Below are 20780 nucleotides of genomic sequence, written 5' to 3' on the forward strand. Positions count from 1 at the left end.
GTTGTTGTTGTTGTGTAAATGAACGCTCTCGGCGCCGATCGGCCTTCAACATTCTCGTTCCAAACGTCCGGTATTCTTTTGTTTTCTTTATTATAAATATCAAAGTAGCATATTTACAGGGAAAAGTCAGTAGGTCTTGATCAGGACCACGAAACGCTGTTTTGTTTCACCGTGGCGTGAATGGGTTTGTTGTGAGTTGATGACCAACATAGCTAACGTTAACGTTACTTACAAAAGAAATAAATGTGTGGATGTGATATATTGATTTGCTGAAATTAACTTTTATTAGCTTACTTCTAGAGACAAACATTTGATGCTGTGAAAAAAATGTGCCGCACTTGTTTTATCCTGCAACACTGGTCAAAATAATAATATATCAAAATAATATCATGTTTATAAATGTTCGGTAAAAAAATAAAAAAAATAAAAAATCATAAATACACAGTTCCTTTGTAATGTTCCACATCTCATGATGTCACCAAACAATCAACACTAAAACAATATAAAACAGACAAAACAGTAAGACTGATCCTAGATCAGAGCGAAATCCTTTAACACTTTTATACACTTACTTGCAAAGTACTTAAATAAAAATACATGATTTCGTTCACAGTTTGTTCAGAAACTAAAGCTGTGGAAAATGTATATTGGTCGCATAAAGTAAAGAAGACAGCCATCATAAGAAACTCAAGTTGTCATTACACACTGCACATGCGCGGTGGCGCGCGTGTGTAATTTCTATTTGGCTCAGCAAGTGTCCCGACGTGTCTTTTCTACTAGTTGTTTTGTAACGAGAGTGGCTCGTTTGAAGCCGAAACTTTGGTTGAGAACCTTCTAGTAAGTTATTCTTTTTTTGTGTGTTCGTGTTTCGTCGCTTATATGATTTGCAAACCTGAGCTGAATGCAAGTAACGTTACTCTGGTTCGGTTGTTAGCCGTGCTAGGTGTGTGAGTGGACAGCAGTGACAGGCGTGTGTGCGTGATAGGGCGTTAACTACATAGTTGTTTACTGTTCTTACTGATTCATGTGTGTCTGACTGTCAAAATATACGCCGCACCATATAGTGAATTAACATATGAATTAGGAAGTAACTGGCTTGGCTGCCATGCTATTGTAGCGAGACTTTCCTTTTAGGCCATGTGCATTTTGAAGCAGCTTAAGGCTGTCAAGTTTGCTTTGTTGATATACAAATGCCATTTGAATCCTGTACACCTTTCTAGTCTCTTTAATTACTTTATGATCTCTTTCTCTGTTACTTAGAGTAACTATTTTACCACATGAGATGCAGTGATGGCATCAGAGAAGAAGCTGGACACAGAGACACATAAAACACATGCAGCATCATCTAAGGTAAAAAAAATTGCCTTTTGTTTGCTTTGCTCTTTTAAAGTCACTGTGATTTCAAATTTGACCGTTCTTATTTTCTTTTACGGAATATTGCAGTGTTTATTATAGATGATTTATCTGTGCACATCATAAAAGCATTTGTCCTTGTAATCTTAATAAAATTAAAGGGATGGTTCGGAGTAAAATCAACCTAGGGTCCTTTGCACCATGACCTCGAGCCAAACACCCCCCAGAAGCCTTTTTTCCCTTGGTCGAACATTATTAAAGCTAGAGCTTATTTAGAGATATCAGCCGAATGGTTTAGTGCAGGCGCTAATGGGTCCAAGGTTGTATCTCGTAAATTACCCCACTAATAATGCCCAGAATGGTACCAAACTTCTACAGTAGTACAAATAGGTTCTGTACTCATAAAATGAGGCATTGGAAAGTTTGTAAGTACATCAGGAGTTTATTTAAATAACATTTGCCTGATGGCTAATGCTACCGCTAACCCGGACGTCGAGGTCTCTTCAGTGATTTGGGAAAAGCCCGTAAAAGTCCTGGCAGAAAGCGATGCATAAGGATGTAGTGTAACGACGCCCAGTTCCAGGAATGCACTAATATTTTGTTGGTAGTACCAGTTTGCAACAATTATTAGTTAACACGTAAGTTGTCAACACTTCGGAAAAAATTTAAATTCGTTGTGACACTACATCCTTATGCATCGCTTTCTGCCAGGACTTTTACAGGCTTTTCCCAAATCACGGAAGTGACCTCGACGTCCGGGTTAGCAGAAGCATAAGCCATCAGGCAAGTGTTATTTAAATAAACTCCTGATGTACTTACAAACTTTCCAATGCCTTGTTTTATGAGTACAGAACCTATTTGTACTACTGTAGAAGTTTGGTACCATTCTGGGCATTATTAGTGGGGTAATTTACGAGATACAACCTTGGATCCATTAGCGCCTGCACTAAACCATTCGGCTGATATCTCTAAATAAGCTCTAATTTTAATAATGTTCGACCAAGGGAAAAAAGGCTTCTGGGGGGGTGTTTGGCTCGAGGACCATCCCTTTAATTTCCGCTCCCTCTTGCAATGAAATCTCTTCTCTTCTTTGATGACTGCCGTAAGGGCACGTTTCATGCCAACTTTAAATGCAGTTTCAGCTAGAAGTTAAGGTGTTTCTCTGTTGATGTAATCTGTATACTTTTTTTCCTCAAGTCTGCCCCTGTGAAGCCAAACTACTCATTGAAGTTCACCCTCGCAGGCCACACAAAAGCTATATCATCAGTGAAATTTAGCCCTAGTGGTGAATGGTTGGCCAGTTCATGTAAGCAGTGCTTGTTTGTTTGTTTGTTTGTGTGTTTTTTTGTTTTGTAACATTCAATTGTAATCTACAAAACAGCAAACCAATGTCTGAAGATTTTAAAAATGACAATCTCTTTTTCAGCGGCAGACAAGCTCATCAAAATATGGTGCACTTTTGACGGAAAATTTGAGAAGAGTCTTGCCGGACATAAACTTGTGAGTTTAATGAAAGTTAAAAGTAACATGAAAATTCTGTCATCAATTACTCGTGTCCCTCATGTTGTTTCAAACCCATTAGACTTTCGATTGTCTTCAAAACACAAGATATTTTTAATGAAACCTGAGAAATTTCTTCCCTTCATTGAAAGTCCATTCCACTAAGACTTTCACTCTTCAAAAAGCGCTTAAAGTCATCTCAAGTATGGTTGAGCTGTCATTGACCGTATTTCATGAGCTCTATGTATGTCCTTTGATCATTGTTTATATGTACATAAAAGCCTAAACTAAATATGTTCATCATATAAAGCAATTGTGTATCTTGGGAGACTTTAAAGGGATAGTTCACACAAAAATGAAAATTACCCCATGATTTACTCACCCTCAAGTCAACCTAGGTGTATATGACATTCTTCTTTCAGACGAATACAATCGGAGTTATTTAAAAAAAAAAATGTCCTGGCTCTTCCAAGCTTTATAATGGCAGTTAATGGCCATTTCTGTTTTGAAGTCCATCAAAGTGCATCCATGATAAAACTGCTCTGGGGGGTTAATAAAGGCCTTCTGAAGTGAAGCGATGTGTTCGTGTAAGATTCGTGTTCGTTCATGTTATTCGACTAAAATAACTAGCTTCCGCCAGACGGCCTACGCAAGTCGACTTAAGCCAAAAGAGTAAGACTTGACGATGTATGACGTAGGATGTAGGAGTAGCGTAAGCTTTGACGCCTCTCACCGTTCAAACAAACAGGGCTGGGCAACAAACTCAAGCTCCCTAGACATTTCTCTTTAAAAATGGTCATTTTAGACTTCTAATTTGTGACTGGTGTCTGCTCTATCCTCTGCACTTTCACGGTCGCCATTACGTTGTGTGTGAGGTCAAAGGTTATGCCATTATAAAGCTTGGAAGAGCCAGGACATTTTTTTAATATAACTCCGATTGTATTTTTCTGAAAGAAGAATGTCATATACACCTAGGACGGCTTGAACTATCCCTTTAAGAATATTCCTGTTCCAACATTTAGAGATCATACTGTGATGTGTTTTACAACCCTGTGTTGTATTTGGCAGGGAATATCAGATGTGGCCTGGTCTTCAGACTCAAATCTTTTGGTGTCTGCATCAGATGACAAGACACTGAAGATTTGGGATATGAGTTCGGTAAATCTTTTCAAACATATATTTACACACATGTATATATTCTGATGCTGTAGGTGTCACCTAAAATATCAGTTTCTGAGTTTTGTCCCCAAATTCTCTGCCATGTTTTTAAAGGGAAAATGTCTAAAGACACTAAAAGGCCACAGCAACTACGTCTTCTGTTGTAACTTCAACCCACAGTCGAATCTTGTTGTTTCTGGATCTGTAAGTAAACAGAAAGATGGATTATTTTTTAAATGCAAAAACTATTACAATATGTCATGTAGTGATCGAGTCGTGTGGTTCATGTTGACAGTTTGATGAGAGCGTACGGATTTGGGATGTCAAAACTGGGAAGTGTCTGAAGACCCTGCCAGCTCACTCGGACCCGGTCTCAGCGGTAAAAATAAATTCCTAAAAAATAGTTTTGTTAGCATTCATGCAGATTATGATGATGTCATTTTCATGTAATGTTTCCAGGTTCACTTCAACAGAGACGGATCTCTGATAGTGTCCAGTAGCTATGATGGTTTATGGTAAGTTGAGTAGCGCCTTATATTAAAGTGCCCCTATTATGCTATTATGAATAGTATTCAAATGCAGAGTGTAATATAGCTGTTTGTGAATGTAAAATGTCTGCAAGTTTTTAAAGATCAAAGTGCACAACAAAAAAGTTATTGTTCTCCTAAAAGAAAGAATCGATTCTGAACTGCCGAAACGAATCGTCAGCTATTCCGGTCTCTCTTCAATATAACAATATAACAAATTAGCAAAATTCCAGCCTATGGTCATCATTGGCTGCGCGTAAACAACATCTACTTTGACCAGCCCTCAAACAATGTAGGTGTAGCTGAGGCCTGGAAGAGTTTGGCTTGTTTTGTTGACATGTCGAGATAACACTGTTTTTTGGACTGTGAATCAACTTTGCTTGCTCTTCAAAAGGATAAGAACTTGCACTGGAATTGATATGAAAAAAACTGACGCCATCATCAAGCCTCCAGAGCTGAAATTCATATATGGTAATAGGCGTTTCATTTTCTGACATGCACTGTAAGCTGTAGACCATGGGTCACCAAACTAAGGCCCGCGGGCCGACTCAGGCCCGCCACCCCCTTTTGACTGGGCCCCCAGCCCCTCTGCCCTCCACTACTTGAACCGGCCCTATGAGGCAATCCCCAAAAGACAAGTCGTCATGGCCTATAATATAAATATAAATAAAACTCGCGTGCAACTTAATTAAAGGTGCTCTAAGTCATGTCACGCGTTTTTTAGGCCAAAACATTTTTTGTCACATACAGCAAACATCTCCTCACTTTCCGCTAGCTGCCTGTCCCCTGAACACACTGTAAAAAAACGCGGTCTCTCTAGACACCACAGGCTCCACAAACGGCAACAAAAACAAACTGGGCTCACCCGTACCACGAAACACAACAAACAGTGCTCCAGCCAATCACCGACAAGAAGTATTTGAGGGGTGTGGTTTGGGGGTTAGTGCGCGTGGACATGAAGGGGGTGTGGAGGAGAGACGAGAGAGAAGCATGAAGAGGGAAGTTTGAATTATGGCCGACACACGACTAAAGAGACGACGTTCCGATGAACAAATTGTAAAGAAGAGGGACAAGGATAAGGAACGCGCGAAGTCCCGAATTTACATCGGAAAAACCCTCGAAATGTGGCGAGAACTCCGCCGGCAGAAGGGCTTCCGATCCGACATTCAGTTGCTCTGTTTTTGCAGAACAGGTAAATCCATTTTTCTTTCTAAATTGACGTTCATGTTCGCCAAACCAACACAAGGATGTAATTAGCTAGAACTATGCAGTCAGCGTTAGCTTTGGTGAATACAACATATATGTTTCAGCTAGCAATCAATCTCTATTGTAAATGGTCAAGCAAATTCACAGTAGGGCGACAATTTGTGTGAATTATTGTTTTCACCCACGGTTTGTTATGGATTTGAATGTTCATTTATAGGCTATTGACAACTTTGACTAAATGTGTTTACGCCGCCGCCGTTGTTTATGCTCACTGGGAAACGCGAAGCTAACGTTATTTTGCTATTATTGCGTCCTTGTATGGGAGCTAACGTTATAGTTATAACCTCAGGTGGCGAAACGATTTTAAGACAATGTTTCTCTTTTTCTGCATTCTGTTCTGCAATATATAAAAGCATTTATCTAACTTGGTGACATTACACATTGAATGAAGAATCAGTAAAACTTAACTTTGTTTTTAGTGACTACTTTGACTTTCCTTTATGCCGGAAGGGAGGGGAGGAGGGAGGAGACGGGATGAGGAGGAGGGAGGGTCTAGCTAGCCTCCGTTTTGTTTGACAACAATTCGAATGTCAACAATCCCGGCATCACTTAGAGCACCTTTAATGCAATGCGGAACTACTGTTAGATACGCGGGTTCTTTAGGGACACCTAATCTGTAGCTCCGCCTTAGCTCTGAAGCAGGCTGCGATGTAAAGATTGCAATGCTGGAACATGTTGAGAGAGAGGTGTGGGCGCGATCGAAAAGTCGCAAAGTTTGAAAAAAAATTCAAACTGCAAAGTGTTTAAGTTACTGTTAATTAAAATAAAAAACAAAACAAATATATTAATCTGAAATGTAGCAAATACATTTTTAATTCATTCAGGTACAATTACCAAACATATCTCAAGGTCTTTTTGTCTTTTTATTAATTTAATTAATAAACTAATTATATAAAACTATTGTCAGTGCACTACAAATACACTGGTTCTATGCCTTTACTTTATTAATAAAACTTATTAAAAAAAATACAAGGCTTAAGACATTTATTTTCCTTTGGTGGTACAGCCTGAGACATGCACAAGCCTTCTGCATTTTTGTTTTGCTTTTCCCTCCATTGTACCGAACTCGTACCGAACCGTGAATCTGAACCGAGGTATGAACCGAACCGTGACTTCTGTGTACCGTTCCACCCCTAATAGAGAGAGCAGAGTTTTCAAAGAACAGTGGACCAACGATTATTTTTAAAGTGAAGAATAACTTTAATTAAAACAAAGTGTGAAGACTCGATTACTACTTTTGCAAACCACAAGTAAAGATAAATAAATATGTGCCAGGAATCAAGTGTTGATATAGTAGTGTGGATATAGTAGTGGGGATGGCTGTGCCAGGCTAGTAATCTCTACTACACAATGAGGCCTGCTGGTGGTCATTTTGGTCTGGGTCATACAATTCTATGTTATATAGCTGACCCGGCCCCCCCATCACAGTCAGGAACGATAATGTGGCCCCCAGAGAAAAAAGTTTGGTGACCCCTGCTGGAGACCAACAGACTGGGCCTTCTAACCAGTCAGAGTAGGCTGGCAGTAATGAGAGGTTTAGAGAGACTGAATCCTCAAACAAACTGTTTTCAGACTCTTTGTAAAATTAGGTGATATACAATGTATATTATGATTAAACTGTAGTATGAGCAAACCATAATTATATGAGTCAACAAAATTAGGAACCTTTAAAATAGAATAACAGAGGCACTTTTAAAGTGCTGAAAGTCATTTCAGTGTTTTTGGTAACTTACTCAAGACCACCCCCATCTGTTCAACCACACACCCTCTGTCCAAAACCCTGCCCTCCAAAGGCATGTCAACAAATCCAAACATGTAAAAAGCAGAGTGGCATAGCACATTCTCTGTCATGTAGAGCAGACATACTAAACATTTACTTGCAGAACCTCCAAGTAAGCCACTATCTTTACATTTGATTCTTTAAGACCGATGTGATGTCAATATTTATCCATTCATGTTACTTACTGTATTTCAGTCGATTGTGGGACACTGCTTCAGGACAATGTCTGAGAACTCTTATAGGTATGTGACTGTTTTCTCTGTAGTATGTACCATGTGTGCTGATGAAGCTGGTGAGCATGATATCAAGTTTTGCTGTAGTGCCAGATGGCAGGATGTTGTGTGGTGCATAATTTGGATAAATGTGGCCTCTCTAAATGCAAATAAGGAGAGTCTGTTGATGGAGAACTGATCCTTTTTTTTATTTCAAGATGATGACAACCCTCCTGTCTCGTTTGTAAAGTTTTCTCCAAATGGAAAATACATTCTGGCTGCAACACTGGACAAGTAAGTGAACTCATCCCCTTAGTGACTCTTTATTTATTCCATTCAATGCAGTCTCTGAGACTAAATTAATTCAGCAAAACTGTCAAAATTGCAAACAGTTTTAACAAATGTATAATATAAATATTATGGTAACACTATACAATAATGTCTCATTTGTTAAAGTGCCCCTAATGTTTTTTTTAAATATTCTTTTTCATGCAGTGTGTAATATAGCTGTCTGTAAATGTAAACGGTCTGAAAAGTTGTAGTCAAAATTGTATGATAAATAAAGTTATTGTCTCCCAAAAGAAATAGTCGACTCTGAACCGCGATACAGTTTAATAAATGAGAAATATACACGTCGGTTCAACCAGGGTGTCCGCGCGGTAGTAAAAGTAGTAAAAATAATCTACCAAAATTAAGGCCCTTGAAAGGTAGTAAAAGGTAACAAACGCAATTTGACTTGGTAGTAAATTTTTCATCACCACCTCAATATATGAGTTTCCATTTTTTTTGCTTAATATTTGTGTCTCCATATATTTTAACTTCATCTAGCATAATTAAAAAATATATATACGGTGCTAACAGGACCTGACGGGCTCGACATTAACGCTTGTCCGGGACAAGTGGATTTTTTGAAGGGACAAGTAAAAGAGAATTTTACTTGCCCGACCGGACAAGTAGCCTAATTAAACGTCAATAACAAAAAATGTATAAATAACTAGGGAATCACTAAAATGAGAGAATGATTCTGATTGTATTTATATTTATTGTAAGTTGCGATCGATAGTGGATGTATTAGGCTACTGACGGTAACAAGGTTGCGCTGTTGAGGCTCGCGCAGCCTCTCGAGGAGAAATCCAAACAAATGTAAACTCAGTTAACAACATAACGTTACTGCCAGTGCCAAAATTCAAAATGTGTTTTAATATTTTTAACATATGATACAGTTTAGCAACCTCACACGAGTGCTGTTTTCTTGAGTACCATCACGACTGAAAATGTGACATTGCTTTTGATACAACAGTTCAATAAACAGTTCAAATTAAGTTACTTACATTTTAGACACAATATTGACTGTTTTTGTTCTGTTTCAGCAGCAAAAATAGTTCCAAACGCATCTCACAGCAACACTTAACCGTGTTTCATTACTGAATGATTCAGCGTTTTGAACGAATTGGCTGAGTCAAAGATTCAATGTCCCATTCATAAACATGTCTCATTCTTGAATGAATCAGTTGTTTGAACGAATCGTTTGAATGAATGACTCAATGACTCGCTCATTAAGACGGTCGCCTGACGCCTCCTACTGGCGGTTTACTTTCATGTTTAAAAGTATCATTCTTTCCAACGTTTCTTATTTGTATATTCAAAAATATTTTAAACGATCTCATATTCATAACATTATTTAATGCAGTTGTACATTTTCAGTGTAAATGATTTAATTTGATCAGCCCTTCCTAGGGTAACAACAGCCCTATATTATCTTAATAGGCTATTCCAATTTAATCTATTGATAAAATTTAAAACTAAAGATTAAGCATACATTGAATAAGATTTGGGGGGTGGGGGGTGGCCCTTTAAAGGTGCAGATATGACAATATGCAGATTTAAATATATCAGAGCTGATTTATCACAGATGAGGATATTTCTTCAGAATAAATTATATTTACAGCACACACACACCAAAAACATTCCGGACAAGCAACTTTTTTACTCGGACAAGTGAATGACATATTTACTTGTCCAGAGGACAAGCACATGAAAAGGCTTAATGTCGAGCCCTGAGTGAGTCAGAGTTGATAGCAATGACAAAGTGCCAAGGTTATTATTCACCTTATTAGGGCTAAGGGCTATGGTTAGGATAACTCAAGGGCTAGGGTTAAGATAAGGACAACTGAAACTCAACTCGACACTACAAAAAAAAACATAATTGACAATGACAATAGGCCTACTTAATGATAACAATTAAACATTAGTGTACCTAATATGTATGATGGGTGCTTTACATACCCCGCCCACCCCACCACACCCCCAAAAAAAGGGCTGCTGCTTGATGTCGTGATGGTAGTAAAAAATATTGTGGAGGTGGTAAAAAAGGTAGTAAAAGGTAGTAAATTCATCTCTATGATTCCTGCATATACCCTGTGGACATACACTTGTTAATGCTGATGGTGAGGAATTACTGTTGCAACATCTCATAAATGTACCTCAAACTGAGTATCTTATCACTGACAAACGTCCTTCTTAAGTCGCTCTTGCGATGGAGGTTTGGGTTGAATAACTAGTTCTTCCAGTGTTTCATCATTGGACTCGTGCTTGGATTGATATGATAAAATCGACGCCGTCATTACTGTCTTTAATATGTGTACAATAGGGGTTATGCGGAACGCCCAACGTTCGAACCGGAAAACAGGTATAAGCATTTCCGGTTTGCACTTCAGTATGCATCTGCAGCTATGATCTGCAGCGGTAGGTGATCTCTGAGGTAACTTATTTTTCGCTTTTTTAGAATACAATTCTTATTTCTGTTTTAATTAAAATGTCACGAATGCTTAAGTATCAGAATTTTTTTTTTATAAAAAAATAAAATGCAGTCTTCATTTGATTGTTTTAATCGTCTGCAAGCAAATATAAAAGGTTAAACTACTGATAGCATAAACTAACTTACTGATAGTTAGCTAACTCTACATCGGGTGCCATTAGCAAAAGCTACATATACTAACTTACATACCTTCATAATCATGAATAAATGAGGAGGCGTAAAAACTTAAATCCTTTATCTAACGGAGTACTCGGGGCTCTGGACGTCCGTTTGGCAATACGATGTACATCTGAAATGGATAGAATGGGTAGCTCCTGTAAACACCGGCTATAAAAGGTCGCCATTCCTACGCTGTGTTTAGCTCAGTAGCTGACGACCGGAAGGAGTTATACCCGTTTTGTAGAACCCGGAAGTATGTTCCGCATAACCCCTATTGCTGAGGACTGAGGAAGCCTCCGGAGCTGATGTTCAGTTATGGTAATAGGTGTTTCATTTCCGACACACTGTACGTGGTAGACCAATCACAACAGACTGGGCCATCTGGCCAATCAGAGCAGAGTAGGCTCTCATAGAGGAGGGACTGAATCATCTGACGAGTCGTTTGATGTTCATTGCAAAATGTGGTGATGTGCAATGTATATTATGAGAAAATTAAAGTGTTTTTTGACCTGTGATGTATGTAAACCTGTTGTAGGAGACCTCTGAAACAAAATTAGGAACCTTTAAAATAGGACAATTGGTGCACTTTAACATTTTTCAGTGCATACAAGTTTTATATATATATATATATATATATAAATATATATATTTTTTTTTTTACAGCATTTATTAACCTTTGTTAATGTTAGTTAATAAACATGCTCATGTTCATGTTAGTTCACAGTGCATTTATTAAGGGTAAATAGATAAAATATTCTTTCACTTTCCTTACAGTACCTTAAAGCTCTGGGACTACAGCAAAGGAAAGGTATGTAATTTAACTAATTAATTTGTACTACTACTGATTCATCTTTTTTTTTTATTATTGCATTCAAATTAATAGGGTATATATTATACATACTATTCATTTTACTACATTAAAAATATTTTATGACATGTTGATAGTGCTAATTTGTATGCATGTGTACAGGGTTGACTATACTTGTGAGGTCCAATTTATATATAAATCTAGTGTTTTGCACAGATTTCTGTCAGGTTAGGTGATAACAAATATCATTACCTTATATATATATATATATATATATATATATATATATATATATATATATATATATATATATATATATATATATATATATATATATATATATAACAGTGGATGTCCATGAGATGTCCTCGCTAATATAGTCAAACAAATGTGTTTACACCTACTTATATAATTTCTGGGTATAAATTGATCCCCCAAAAAGTGTTAAATCTGGCAAAACCTCCTTTTGGGGACATCCTCATTTGTAAAAAGTAAATAGCTTTTCTTTATTTTATAAAAATACAGACTGTTTTCTGTCAGTGTTAAGTTATAGTATTTCTAATTTGCTGTAGGCCTATATAAAAACAATAGAATGTCCACATTTAGCTAAGGAAATTTGTGTGGGTAATGTTTCATGCTTTTGAATGATCTATTGTATCTTTTAATATTTTTTAGTGTCTCAAGACATATACTGGACATAAGAATGAAAAGTATTGCGTGTTTGCCAATTTTTCTGTGACTGGAGGAAAGGTAGGTTCTGTTTAACTTTATAAATATGTATTAAAACAAATAGTTTTTTGTTAGTTTTTTTAGGCCAGTTCCTGTTAAGAGCAAGTTTTTTGAATAACCTGAATCTGTCTTGGTTCCGTTCAGTGGATCGTCTCAGGCTCTGAAGACAATATGGTGTATATCTGGAACTTGCAGACCAAAGAAATTGTGCAGAAATTACAAGGGCACACAGGTATATGACATTTGATTGACCTCCCAGACACTGCAGTCTCTTTCATTTTGTTAACATAAGAGGTTGTAAATATGATGTATTTTTTGTCCTTAGATGTAGTGATCTCGACAGCTTGTCACCCTACAGAAAACATCATTGCATCAGCATCCCTGGAGAACGACAAGACCATCAAACTTTGGAAGAGTGATTGTTAAGTTAAAGCATATACTTCAGAGGCTTCAGTAGAAAGATTCAGACTGATGACTTTAGATAGTTTCTGTCTTTTACAATGGTTTGATAGCACATGGTTCAGGCTTATCTGAGAGATGGGCAGGTCCTATCTGCTTAGAATAGTGACATCTCACTTATCAGTAAGATTCTCTCCCCTTAATATACTGTATCATCTACTGTAATGGTCTAAGTTCATTTTAATTTATTACAGAAGAGCAAATGTTTTCTATCAGATCATGAATTCTATTGTTTTATGGTTCTATTTGGGTAAAGATATATGTACTTCTGGTAGACATACCAAAAATGTATATATAAACGGTTTTGTTAAATGAGAAAATGTCTCTTGATGTCAATTTTTTGCTGTCAAATGTTTGCCTTTTTTTGCAATTGTGAATTAGCAATGTCTGTTGGAACCTTCAATTGTTTCTAAACATAATTTTCCAGCATTTCAGCTTTGAATTTGAAGGTATTCATTTGTCTTAGTCTCAGTTTTATTTTCATTCTCATTTGAGCAGTAGGTTAATCTCCATAAAGTGTACAGTCTTCTGCACGCTTGCTTTGCTATAGGAGTATATAGAAATATTGGTAATACACTTTACAATAAGGTTCATTAGTTAACTACATTAGTTAACATGAACTAATAAGGAACTGCACTTATACAGAATTTATTATACTTTGTTAATGTTCATTTCAACATTTACTAATACTTTATTAAAATCTTATTAACCTTAGTTAATGCACTGTTAACTAACATGAACAAACAATGAATAGCTTTATTTTTATTCACGTTAACAAAGATTAACAAATACAGTAACACATGTATTGCTCATGGTTAGTTCATGTTAGTTAATACATTAACTAATGTTAACTAATGAACCTTATTGTAAAGTGTTGCCGAAATATCTTGTACTATCAAATAATTCTGTTTTCTGAAGATGACATCAGCTTTTTTACAATCTGAAATTTAATAGTCCTTTGTGCAGACATTATATAACAGGTCAATACACAACACAACCTCAATTTGTCATGTAAAAAAGAACGAGGGAGCCATCCTCAGCTCTCAGGTGAGGGTACCACGAAAACAACAGAACAGAAGCCTTTGCACGTAAACCTTTCCCTCAGTCCAGGTTTAAGGGCATGGCTCCAATTAAAAACGAATATTTACACCAACAATGTGTACAACATGGAACTGATAAAATAATGATACAGAGAAAAAAATTACACTTTGTACAAAAATAGATAATTCTCTTAAAACGCATCTCTTTTGTGTTTTGCTAACTTGTCCTGTGATGGACCGGTGTCTCACACAGTCACAGGGAACAGATTTAAAGAAAGATGTCTGATTGCAGCTGATATCAGATAAGATGTGCCTGGCTCCTGATGGTCTAACAAACCCTGTTTGACGACTAGTCCAACACAGTGTAAACCCAAGCGCTTTACATGTATTTACCACAGCAAGGGGCTTTTAGTTCTTGTTTGCACATTCGAAACATGCTGGTTTTAGATAAATGAAAGGCCAAAGACGTCCAATGACAGCACAAACAAAAGTTCACTGATCTTCCCTGACGGCTGATTCAAAGCATGAAAAAAACATGACCGCTATAATTTTAGGTTCTGTATAGCAATCATAGACAGTCTATGCTGTTTGTATGCATATTAGACTGAATACTTTGTGGTCATTTTGCTGTGAGGCCTGGCGTAATAGGCTTTTGGCAGAATGTGTAGTCTAAATCAGCAGGTCTTCTGCATGTCTGCTAATGACAATTCCTTAAATTGCTGCTACACAGCTCACATACTCCCCGAATTCCAATAATAATTACAGTAGTCAACATTTGAAGTGGATTAAAAAAGTTAATCAAAGTTATCCTAAGACAAGAACGTTTTTGTTCAAAATTCATGTATAACTTTGATGAAAGGATTCGATCCACTTCAGATGTTGACTACTGCATTTTAAATTCATCGTCATCATGAAAACACTGGTTCAGATTGGCTCAATCTGCAACTGAGGTTTGATGGGTCAGTACAAATGGTATGAATCTGTAATTATCAACATTTACAGTTTCTTCCTTATGATACAGATAAGACACTGCACAACAGAACCAAAAACACAAGAAAATGTGGGATTTTGCATCAACCTGAGGCGCAGAAATGGTTATTTTGCAATGTTTGCCAAGCATTTTGTGAAAACCCAACTTTTAAACTGTAATGGCAAATGAGTGCAGCTGCAATGTCACAACTCTTCCAATAGGGGACAGACGTAGCACTTCTTAAACCTCGTGATTCCCTGAGGCCAGACTATCATCTGGATTCCTTTAACTCGTTGCATATTTTCAAATCACAAACGCCCACTCGCTGGAAATGATCAGATGATATATAAGCATTATTGAAAATCTTTGGAAATACTTAATACATATTTATGCTGAATTATAGAGGCAAAACATCATGAAAAAAACTTTTTTTTTCTTTTTTTTTTTACACAATTCTAACAATGAATCATTGCATTTTCATCCAGCGTGAGTTCAGCCAGGGGTACACCTGCTTTTCATTCTTTTTTAGACCATTCTGTTATTCACAGGCCCATTTATCTCCCAAAAAGAAAAGGACAAATTGCGTGCAGTTTCTTCCTCATGAAGATGGACTTTCAGCATCCTGACGTATGACAATACCACATGAAAGAAGCAATTTATAAGTGCCTGAAAAACAAACGAATGTGGTCCTTTTAACACTGTTAACACTGAACTCTGTGCTACAGTTTGAGCAAGAGCTTCTAATGGCAGATACAGTGATGTGTTCCTTAAGGACAGCTGCATGAAGAAGTGCATCTGAGGTATTTTTTTTAATCCTCTCATGAAATCTGAAAATTCACAGCAAAATGATTGTGAGTTCAGAGATGAGGTGGTTTGGCTGTGTACTCAATGGAAAGCAGAGGTAGACCTCTGTAAGGCAGAAGAAATGAGAAACCATAAAAAAAAAAAAAACTCCAGCGCTTTGTGAGACTTCCCAAACGTGCATGCAAACCAGGAAAAACTCACTTAATCCATCCTGTATGGTATTCCGCAATGAAGTTACTCAGTATTTTGTGGATTGCGCAATGTTTTCTGAAGAAACGCCAAGGTAGAATTACTCTTGCTTCAGTCCTCTCCTGTGAGATCAGAGATGTGTCCTGTCCGGCCTCCTGTGGTGTTCTATACATAAGCTGCACCCTCTGTCAGAGGGGCGGAGATGAAAAGAAATCATTCCCTCATGTCATTTGGTGTGGCGCCTCGAGCATTTCCATTAGAAAAGTGTCGATGGGCGTGTCCCCGATTAACTTGAAAAAGAAGAGATGTTCAAGACACTTCAGGCCGATGGAGCGCAGGGCAGGCAGGCGCAGTAACAGCTTGGCAAATCTGTTCATGACACAATGGATGTCAATGTTTGGATTAGCACAGTGTAATACTTAAAGGATTAGTTCACCCAAAAATGAAATTCTGTCATTAATTACTTACCCTCATGTCGTTCCAAACCTGTAAGACTTTCGTTTACCTTCTAAACACAAATTAAGATCTTTTTAATGAAATCGGAGAGCTTTTTGCCCCTCCATTCACAGCTAGTCAACTGCCAATTTGATGCTTCAAAAAGTTCATAAAGAGATCATAAAACTTATCCACATGAAGTCCAAATTTTCTGAAGAGACACGATCACTGTATATGATGAATTGATTTAATTTAGGCTTTTATTCACATTTAAACATCCATCAAATCACACATCAGTTGTGGTAAACGGAAGCTCAAGCATGTTCGTTTGACGTTCATTCTCGTGTGTTACGCAACACGCTTGAGCTTCCGCAAGAACCAATGAGGTTTATTCCTGTGCGTCAAGCAGGTTCGGTTGAGCTTCTGTTTATGTTCGCTGATCAATGTTTACATGCGAATAAAAGCTTAAATTTAATCTGTTCATCACATAAAGCGATCGATTCTCTTCAGAAAATTTGGACTAAACCCCTCAATTCATATGGATTAGTTTTACGATCACTTTATGAACTTTTTGAAGCGTCAAAGTGGTGGTTGCGTAGCTGTTACAGATGGTTCAAAATTCAGCAGCCAGATTGTTAACAGGAAGTAAGAAAAGGGATCATATCTCCCCTGTACTTGCCTCATTGCATTGGCTACCAATAAAATCGACTTTAAGATCCTTCTTTTCGCATTAAAGGCACTGCACAGTTTGGCCCCGGATTATATTTGTGATCTTATTAGGCCATACACAGCCTCTAGGTCACTAAGATCTTGTGATCAGTTACTTTTATCGGTCCCACGTTCTTGTTGTAAAACAAAAGGTGATCGAGCTTTCTCTGTAGTCGCCCCAAAGCTCTGGAACAGTCTACCTTTGAACATTAGGGCCTCTCTATCACTGGATGCTTTTAAATCCAGTTTAAAGTCTTATTTTTACTCTCTAGCATTCGAGTGACGCTGTAATGTACATACATTTTGATTGATTTTGATACTTGATTTTTATCTCCATTTCTGTCTTTTTTTCTGCTCTTTTTCTCTCTTAAATTCTGATTTATATTTTTTATTGTATTGTAAAGCACTTTGGATCAACTACGGTTGTGTTAAACTTGTGCTCTATAAATAAAACTCGACTTAACTATCAATGGAGGGACAAGTAAGCTCTCAAATTTCATCAAAAAGATCTTCATTTGTGTTTCCGAAGATGAATGAAAGTCTTATGGGTTTGGAATGACATGAGGGTGAGTAATTAATGACAGAATATTCATTTCTGGGTGAACTTTTAAGCTGTTTTCTTAAAACGTTAAGTTAAAGGTATAGCGGAGGATCTTTCCAAATTTTAGATAAGACCCGCCCTCTCCACTTTTTGAAAAGTTTGATTGATTCACCAGAATGATTGACAATTAGGAGGACCAATAGTATAGGTTACCCACCAGGAAGTAAAACATCCTCCGCTATACCTTTAAGGTAAATCATTATTTTATTTATTTTTAATTTTTTTGTAAATTAAAGAAACTATCGTTCAAAAGTTTGGGGTCAGTGTTTTTATTTTATTTTTTATTCACCAAGGACACATTAAATTGATCAAATGTGACTGTAAAGACATTTATAATGTAACAAAAGATAAATCTTTCAAACTTTCTATTCATCAAAAAATCCTGAATGTATCATGTTTACCCCCAAAAAATTAATCAGCACAACTGTTTTCAATGCTGATAATAATAAGAAATGTTTCTAGAGCACATATTCAGCATAATAGAATGATTGGTAACACTTTACTTAAATCCTTTATGTATAATGCATTATAAAAGTATTTTTTATAATTATATAATTTTATAATAATGCTTTGTAATGCACCTTATAATGCATTTTTATGATCTCATGAATAATTGTAACTACCGTTATGCCTTTAGAAAGTATAATGCATTAAAATACATGACAAACAACCAATTTCAGATGTAACCACAAATCTTCAAATATCATAATCCATTTATGGTAAATAATGGTAAACCGTTATTTTAAATTGTAATAATATTTTGCAATATTAATGTTTTTATTGTATAAATAAATGCAGCCTTAATTAGCATAACAGTTTTTTTTAAACATGACAAAATCTTACCGCTCAAAAACTTCTTAAAAGTATTGTAAAATATATATTTTTTAAATATAAAATTATATATTAAGTAAAATTGGTTGTGAAAATGAAATGAACATGAAAAATATATCATGCTCACTCTGAATCTTTAGGTTTAGGGGTAGGGTTAGTGTAAGGGGATAGAATATACAGTTTGTACAGTATAAAAACCATTACGTCTGTGGAGAGTCCCCTGTGTATGCGTGCATGCATGTGTGTGTGTGTGTGTGTGTGTGTGTGTGTGTGTGTGTGTGTGTGTGTGTGTGTGTGTGTGTGTGTGTGTGTGTGTGTGTGTGTGTGTGTGTGTGTGTGTGTGTGTGTGTGTGTGTGTGTGTGTGTCTGTGTACCTCCCAGGCTGATCAGGGTATTTGTGTTTACAGTAGGCCTCTAGAGAAGCATACACTCTTTCCCTTAATGCCTCCACCTCTGATGGATTAGACAGTCCTTTTGAATCTAAGAGTTGATAAAAACACAAAATCCACAAGTTATTGTGAACTACCTAAGATAAAGTCATATTTACACACAGCTTACATAAGAAATGGCATGTAAGGATAAACCTTGCCTGATGCTCAGCAAAACAAATAAAGTCATGTTAAAGGAATAGTTCACTTAAAAATGAAAATTCTGTCATCATTTACTCACCCTCAAGTTTTTTTCAAACCTGTATGAATTTCTTTATTCTGCTGAACACAAAAGAAGATACTTTGAAGAATGTCGGTAAACAAACAGTTGATGGACCCCATTGACCTCCATAGTATTTTTTTTCCTATTATGGAAGTCAATGGGGTCCATCAACTGTCTGGTTACCGACATTCTTCAAAATATCTACTTTTGTGTTCAGCAGAAGAAATAAATTCATACAGGTTTTAAACAATTTGAGGGTGAGTAAATGACGACAGAATTTTCATTTTTAAGTGAACTATTCCTTTAAGGTGTCATTTTATTAGATGCTACACTACTGTTCAAAAGTATGGGGTCAGTGATTTAAAAAATAAAATAAATGAATACTTTTATTGAGCAAGGATGTGTTAAATTGATTAACAGTTCTTTTTTTTTCTTAAGTTTATTTGTATAGCGCTTTTCACAATACAGATTGTATCAAAGCAGCTTCACAGTATTAAATTAAAATAATACAACAAAGTTTGTTTCAAGAGGAATTTATTGATTGATCAAATTAAATTAAATATCCCCAAAATATCCCCAACTGAGCAAGCCAAAGGCAACAGTGGCAAGGAACAGTATCAGGAAGACTATTCCAGAGTTTTGGAGCCAAATGTGAAAATGCTCTCCCTCCTTTGGTGGTTCTGGATATCCTAGGTATGACCAAAAGCCTTGAATTTAGTGATCTTAAAGAGCGCGATGGATTGTAGGGTTTTAGTCCTAAAACTCCATCAGGTGACCTAATGGAGAAAAAAAAAACTTGGGAGAACCCAGGCTCAGTCGGGGGCCAGTTCTCCTCTGGCATTTATGAGCTAGAGGCCGGATTGTACAGTTACAGTAAAGACATTTATAGTGTAACAAAATATTTCCATTTCAAATAAATGCTGTTCTTTTGAACTTTCTATCCATCAAAGACAATAAGAACAATAAGACATGTTTATTGAGCAGCAAATCAGCATATTAGAATGATTTCTGAAGAATCCTGTGACACTGAAGACTGGAGTAATGATGCTGAAAATTCTTTAAAAAATATGACAAAATCTTACCAACCCCAAAATTGTTCATGGTAGTGTATATTTGTGTGTATCTTGTCTTGTGGGTGATGGGTAATGGTAGTTTAATCAAATAAATTTAGGCTGTAGATTTCAGCTATTTCAGAAGCAGCTCTTTCCACATAGCATGATTGTACTTTGTCACGACATTTGAAACAAATTGCATCGCCTTCTAAGAACGTTCTTCACATACTGTACATATAAATGAAGGATGCTAAGCATACTATTTTGGGCTCAGATACCATATCCCACAATACAATGTGCTTGAATTGACCTTTTGTCAGGGGTGCCTGCAGGATTTCAGTGGAGATTTATTTATTTATCTATTTATTTTTGCAAACACCAACACTTAAAAGTTTAATATATGCTGATGTTAAGTATGGGCGCTTTTCCACTGTTGGGCCAAACCATTCTCGTTGCTTAACCGCTCCATTCTGTGCCGATCCGGCTCAGTACGGACATGGTTTCATTTTCCACTGTAGGCTTGTGAGTAATAAAGTCCGAATTGAGTGATATAAAGTCTCAATTGTGAGTTATAAAGTCAGAATTGAGTGATATAAAGTCGCAATTGTGAATTATAAAGTCAGAATTGCGAGATATAAACCCGCAATTCTGAGAAATAAAGTCAGTCTTTTTTTTCCTCAGAACTGGACTTTATAACTCGCAATTGTGAGTTTATATCTCACAATTCTGA

The 20780-nt window shown here is 36.6% G+C and overlaps 2 protein-coding genes and 1 long non-coding RNA gene across 3 annotated transcripts in view; 2 read left to right on the plus strand and 1 right to left on the minus strand.

The window, feature by feature from the left end:
* The first annotated feature begins 68 nt into the window (after positions 1-68).
* Positions 69-15225, plus strand: LOC309498821 (WD repeat-containing protein 5-like). The gene is made up of 14 exons (XM_082169748.1): positions 69-837; positions 1261-1350; positions 2551-2659; positions 2780-2853; positions 3922-4011; positions 4126-4215; positions 4307-4390; positions 4471-4526; positions 7780-7826; positions 8015-8090; positions 11548-11581; positions 12257-12331; positions 12455-12542; positions 12636-15225. The coding sequence occupies exons 2-14, from the start codon at positions 1291-1293 to the stop codon at positions 12734-12736; spliced, it is 984 nt and encodes a 327-aa protein (XP_082025874.1). The 5' UTR covers positions 69-837; positions 1261-1290; the 3' UTR covers positions 12737-15225.
* Positions 13694-20780, minus strand: part of rxrab (retinoid x receptor, alpha b) — a 74005-nt gene continuing 66918 nt past the window's right edge. The window contains exons 10-11 of the mRNA XM_082169745.1: positions 18722-18827; positions 13694-16141 (exon numbers count right to left, since the gene is read on the minus strand). Of these exons, the coding sequence (XP_082025871.1) occupies positions 15994-16141; positions 18722-18827 (254 nt within the window). The 3' untranslated portion in view covers positions 13694-15993. The remainder of the gene's footprint in view (positions 16142-18721; positions 18828-20780) is intronic.
* LOC309498828 overlaps positions 16152-20780 on the plus strand; it is a 96494-nt gene continuing 91865 nt past the window's right edge. The window contains exon 1 of the long non-coding RNA XR_014206054.1: positions 16152-17707. This is a non-coding gene — a long non-coding RNA (uncharacterized lncRNA). The remainder of the gene's footprint in view (positions 17708-20780) is intronic.

Source organism: Leuciscus leuciscus (genome assembly GCF_965113295.1).
Source record: "Leuciscus leuciscus genome assembly, chromosome: 5".
Classification (NCBI taxonomy): Eukaryota; Metazoa; Chordata; class Actinopteri; order Cypriniformes; family Leuciscidae; genus Leuciscus; species Leuciscus leuciscus.

What these genes read in the sequence shown, in the direction of transcription:
- LOC309498821 (XM_082169748.1), top strand. Translation starts at nt 1,291, where the DNA reads ATGGCATCAGAGAAGAAGCTGGACACAGAGACACATAAAACACATGCA. An exon ending in TGAATGGTTGGCCAGTTCAT is followed by an intron (nt 2,660 to 2,779) that starts GTAAGCAGTGCT and finishes TCTCTTTTTCAG; the next exon opens with CGGCAGACAAGCTCATCAAA. An exon ending in TTTCTGTGACTGGAGGAAAG is followed by an intron (nt 12,332 to 12,454) that starts GTAGGTTCTGTT and finishes GGTTCCGTTCAG; the next exon opens with TGGATCGTCTCAGGCTCTGA.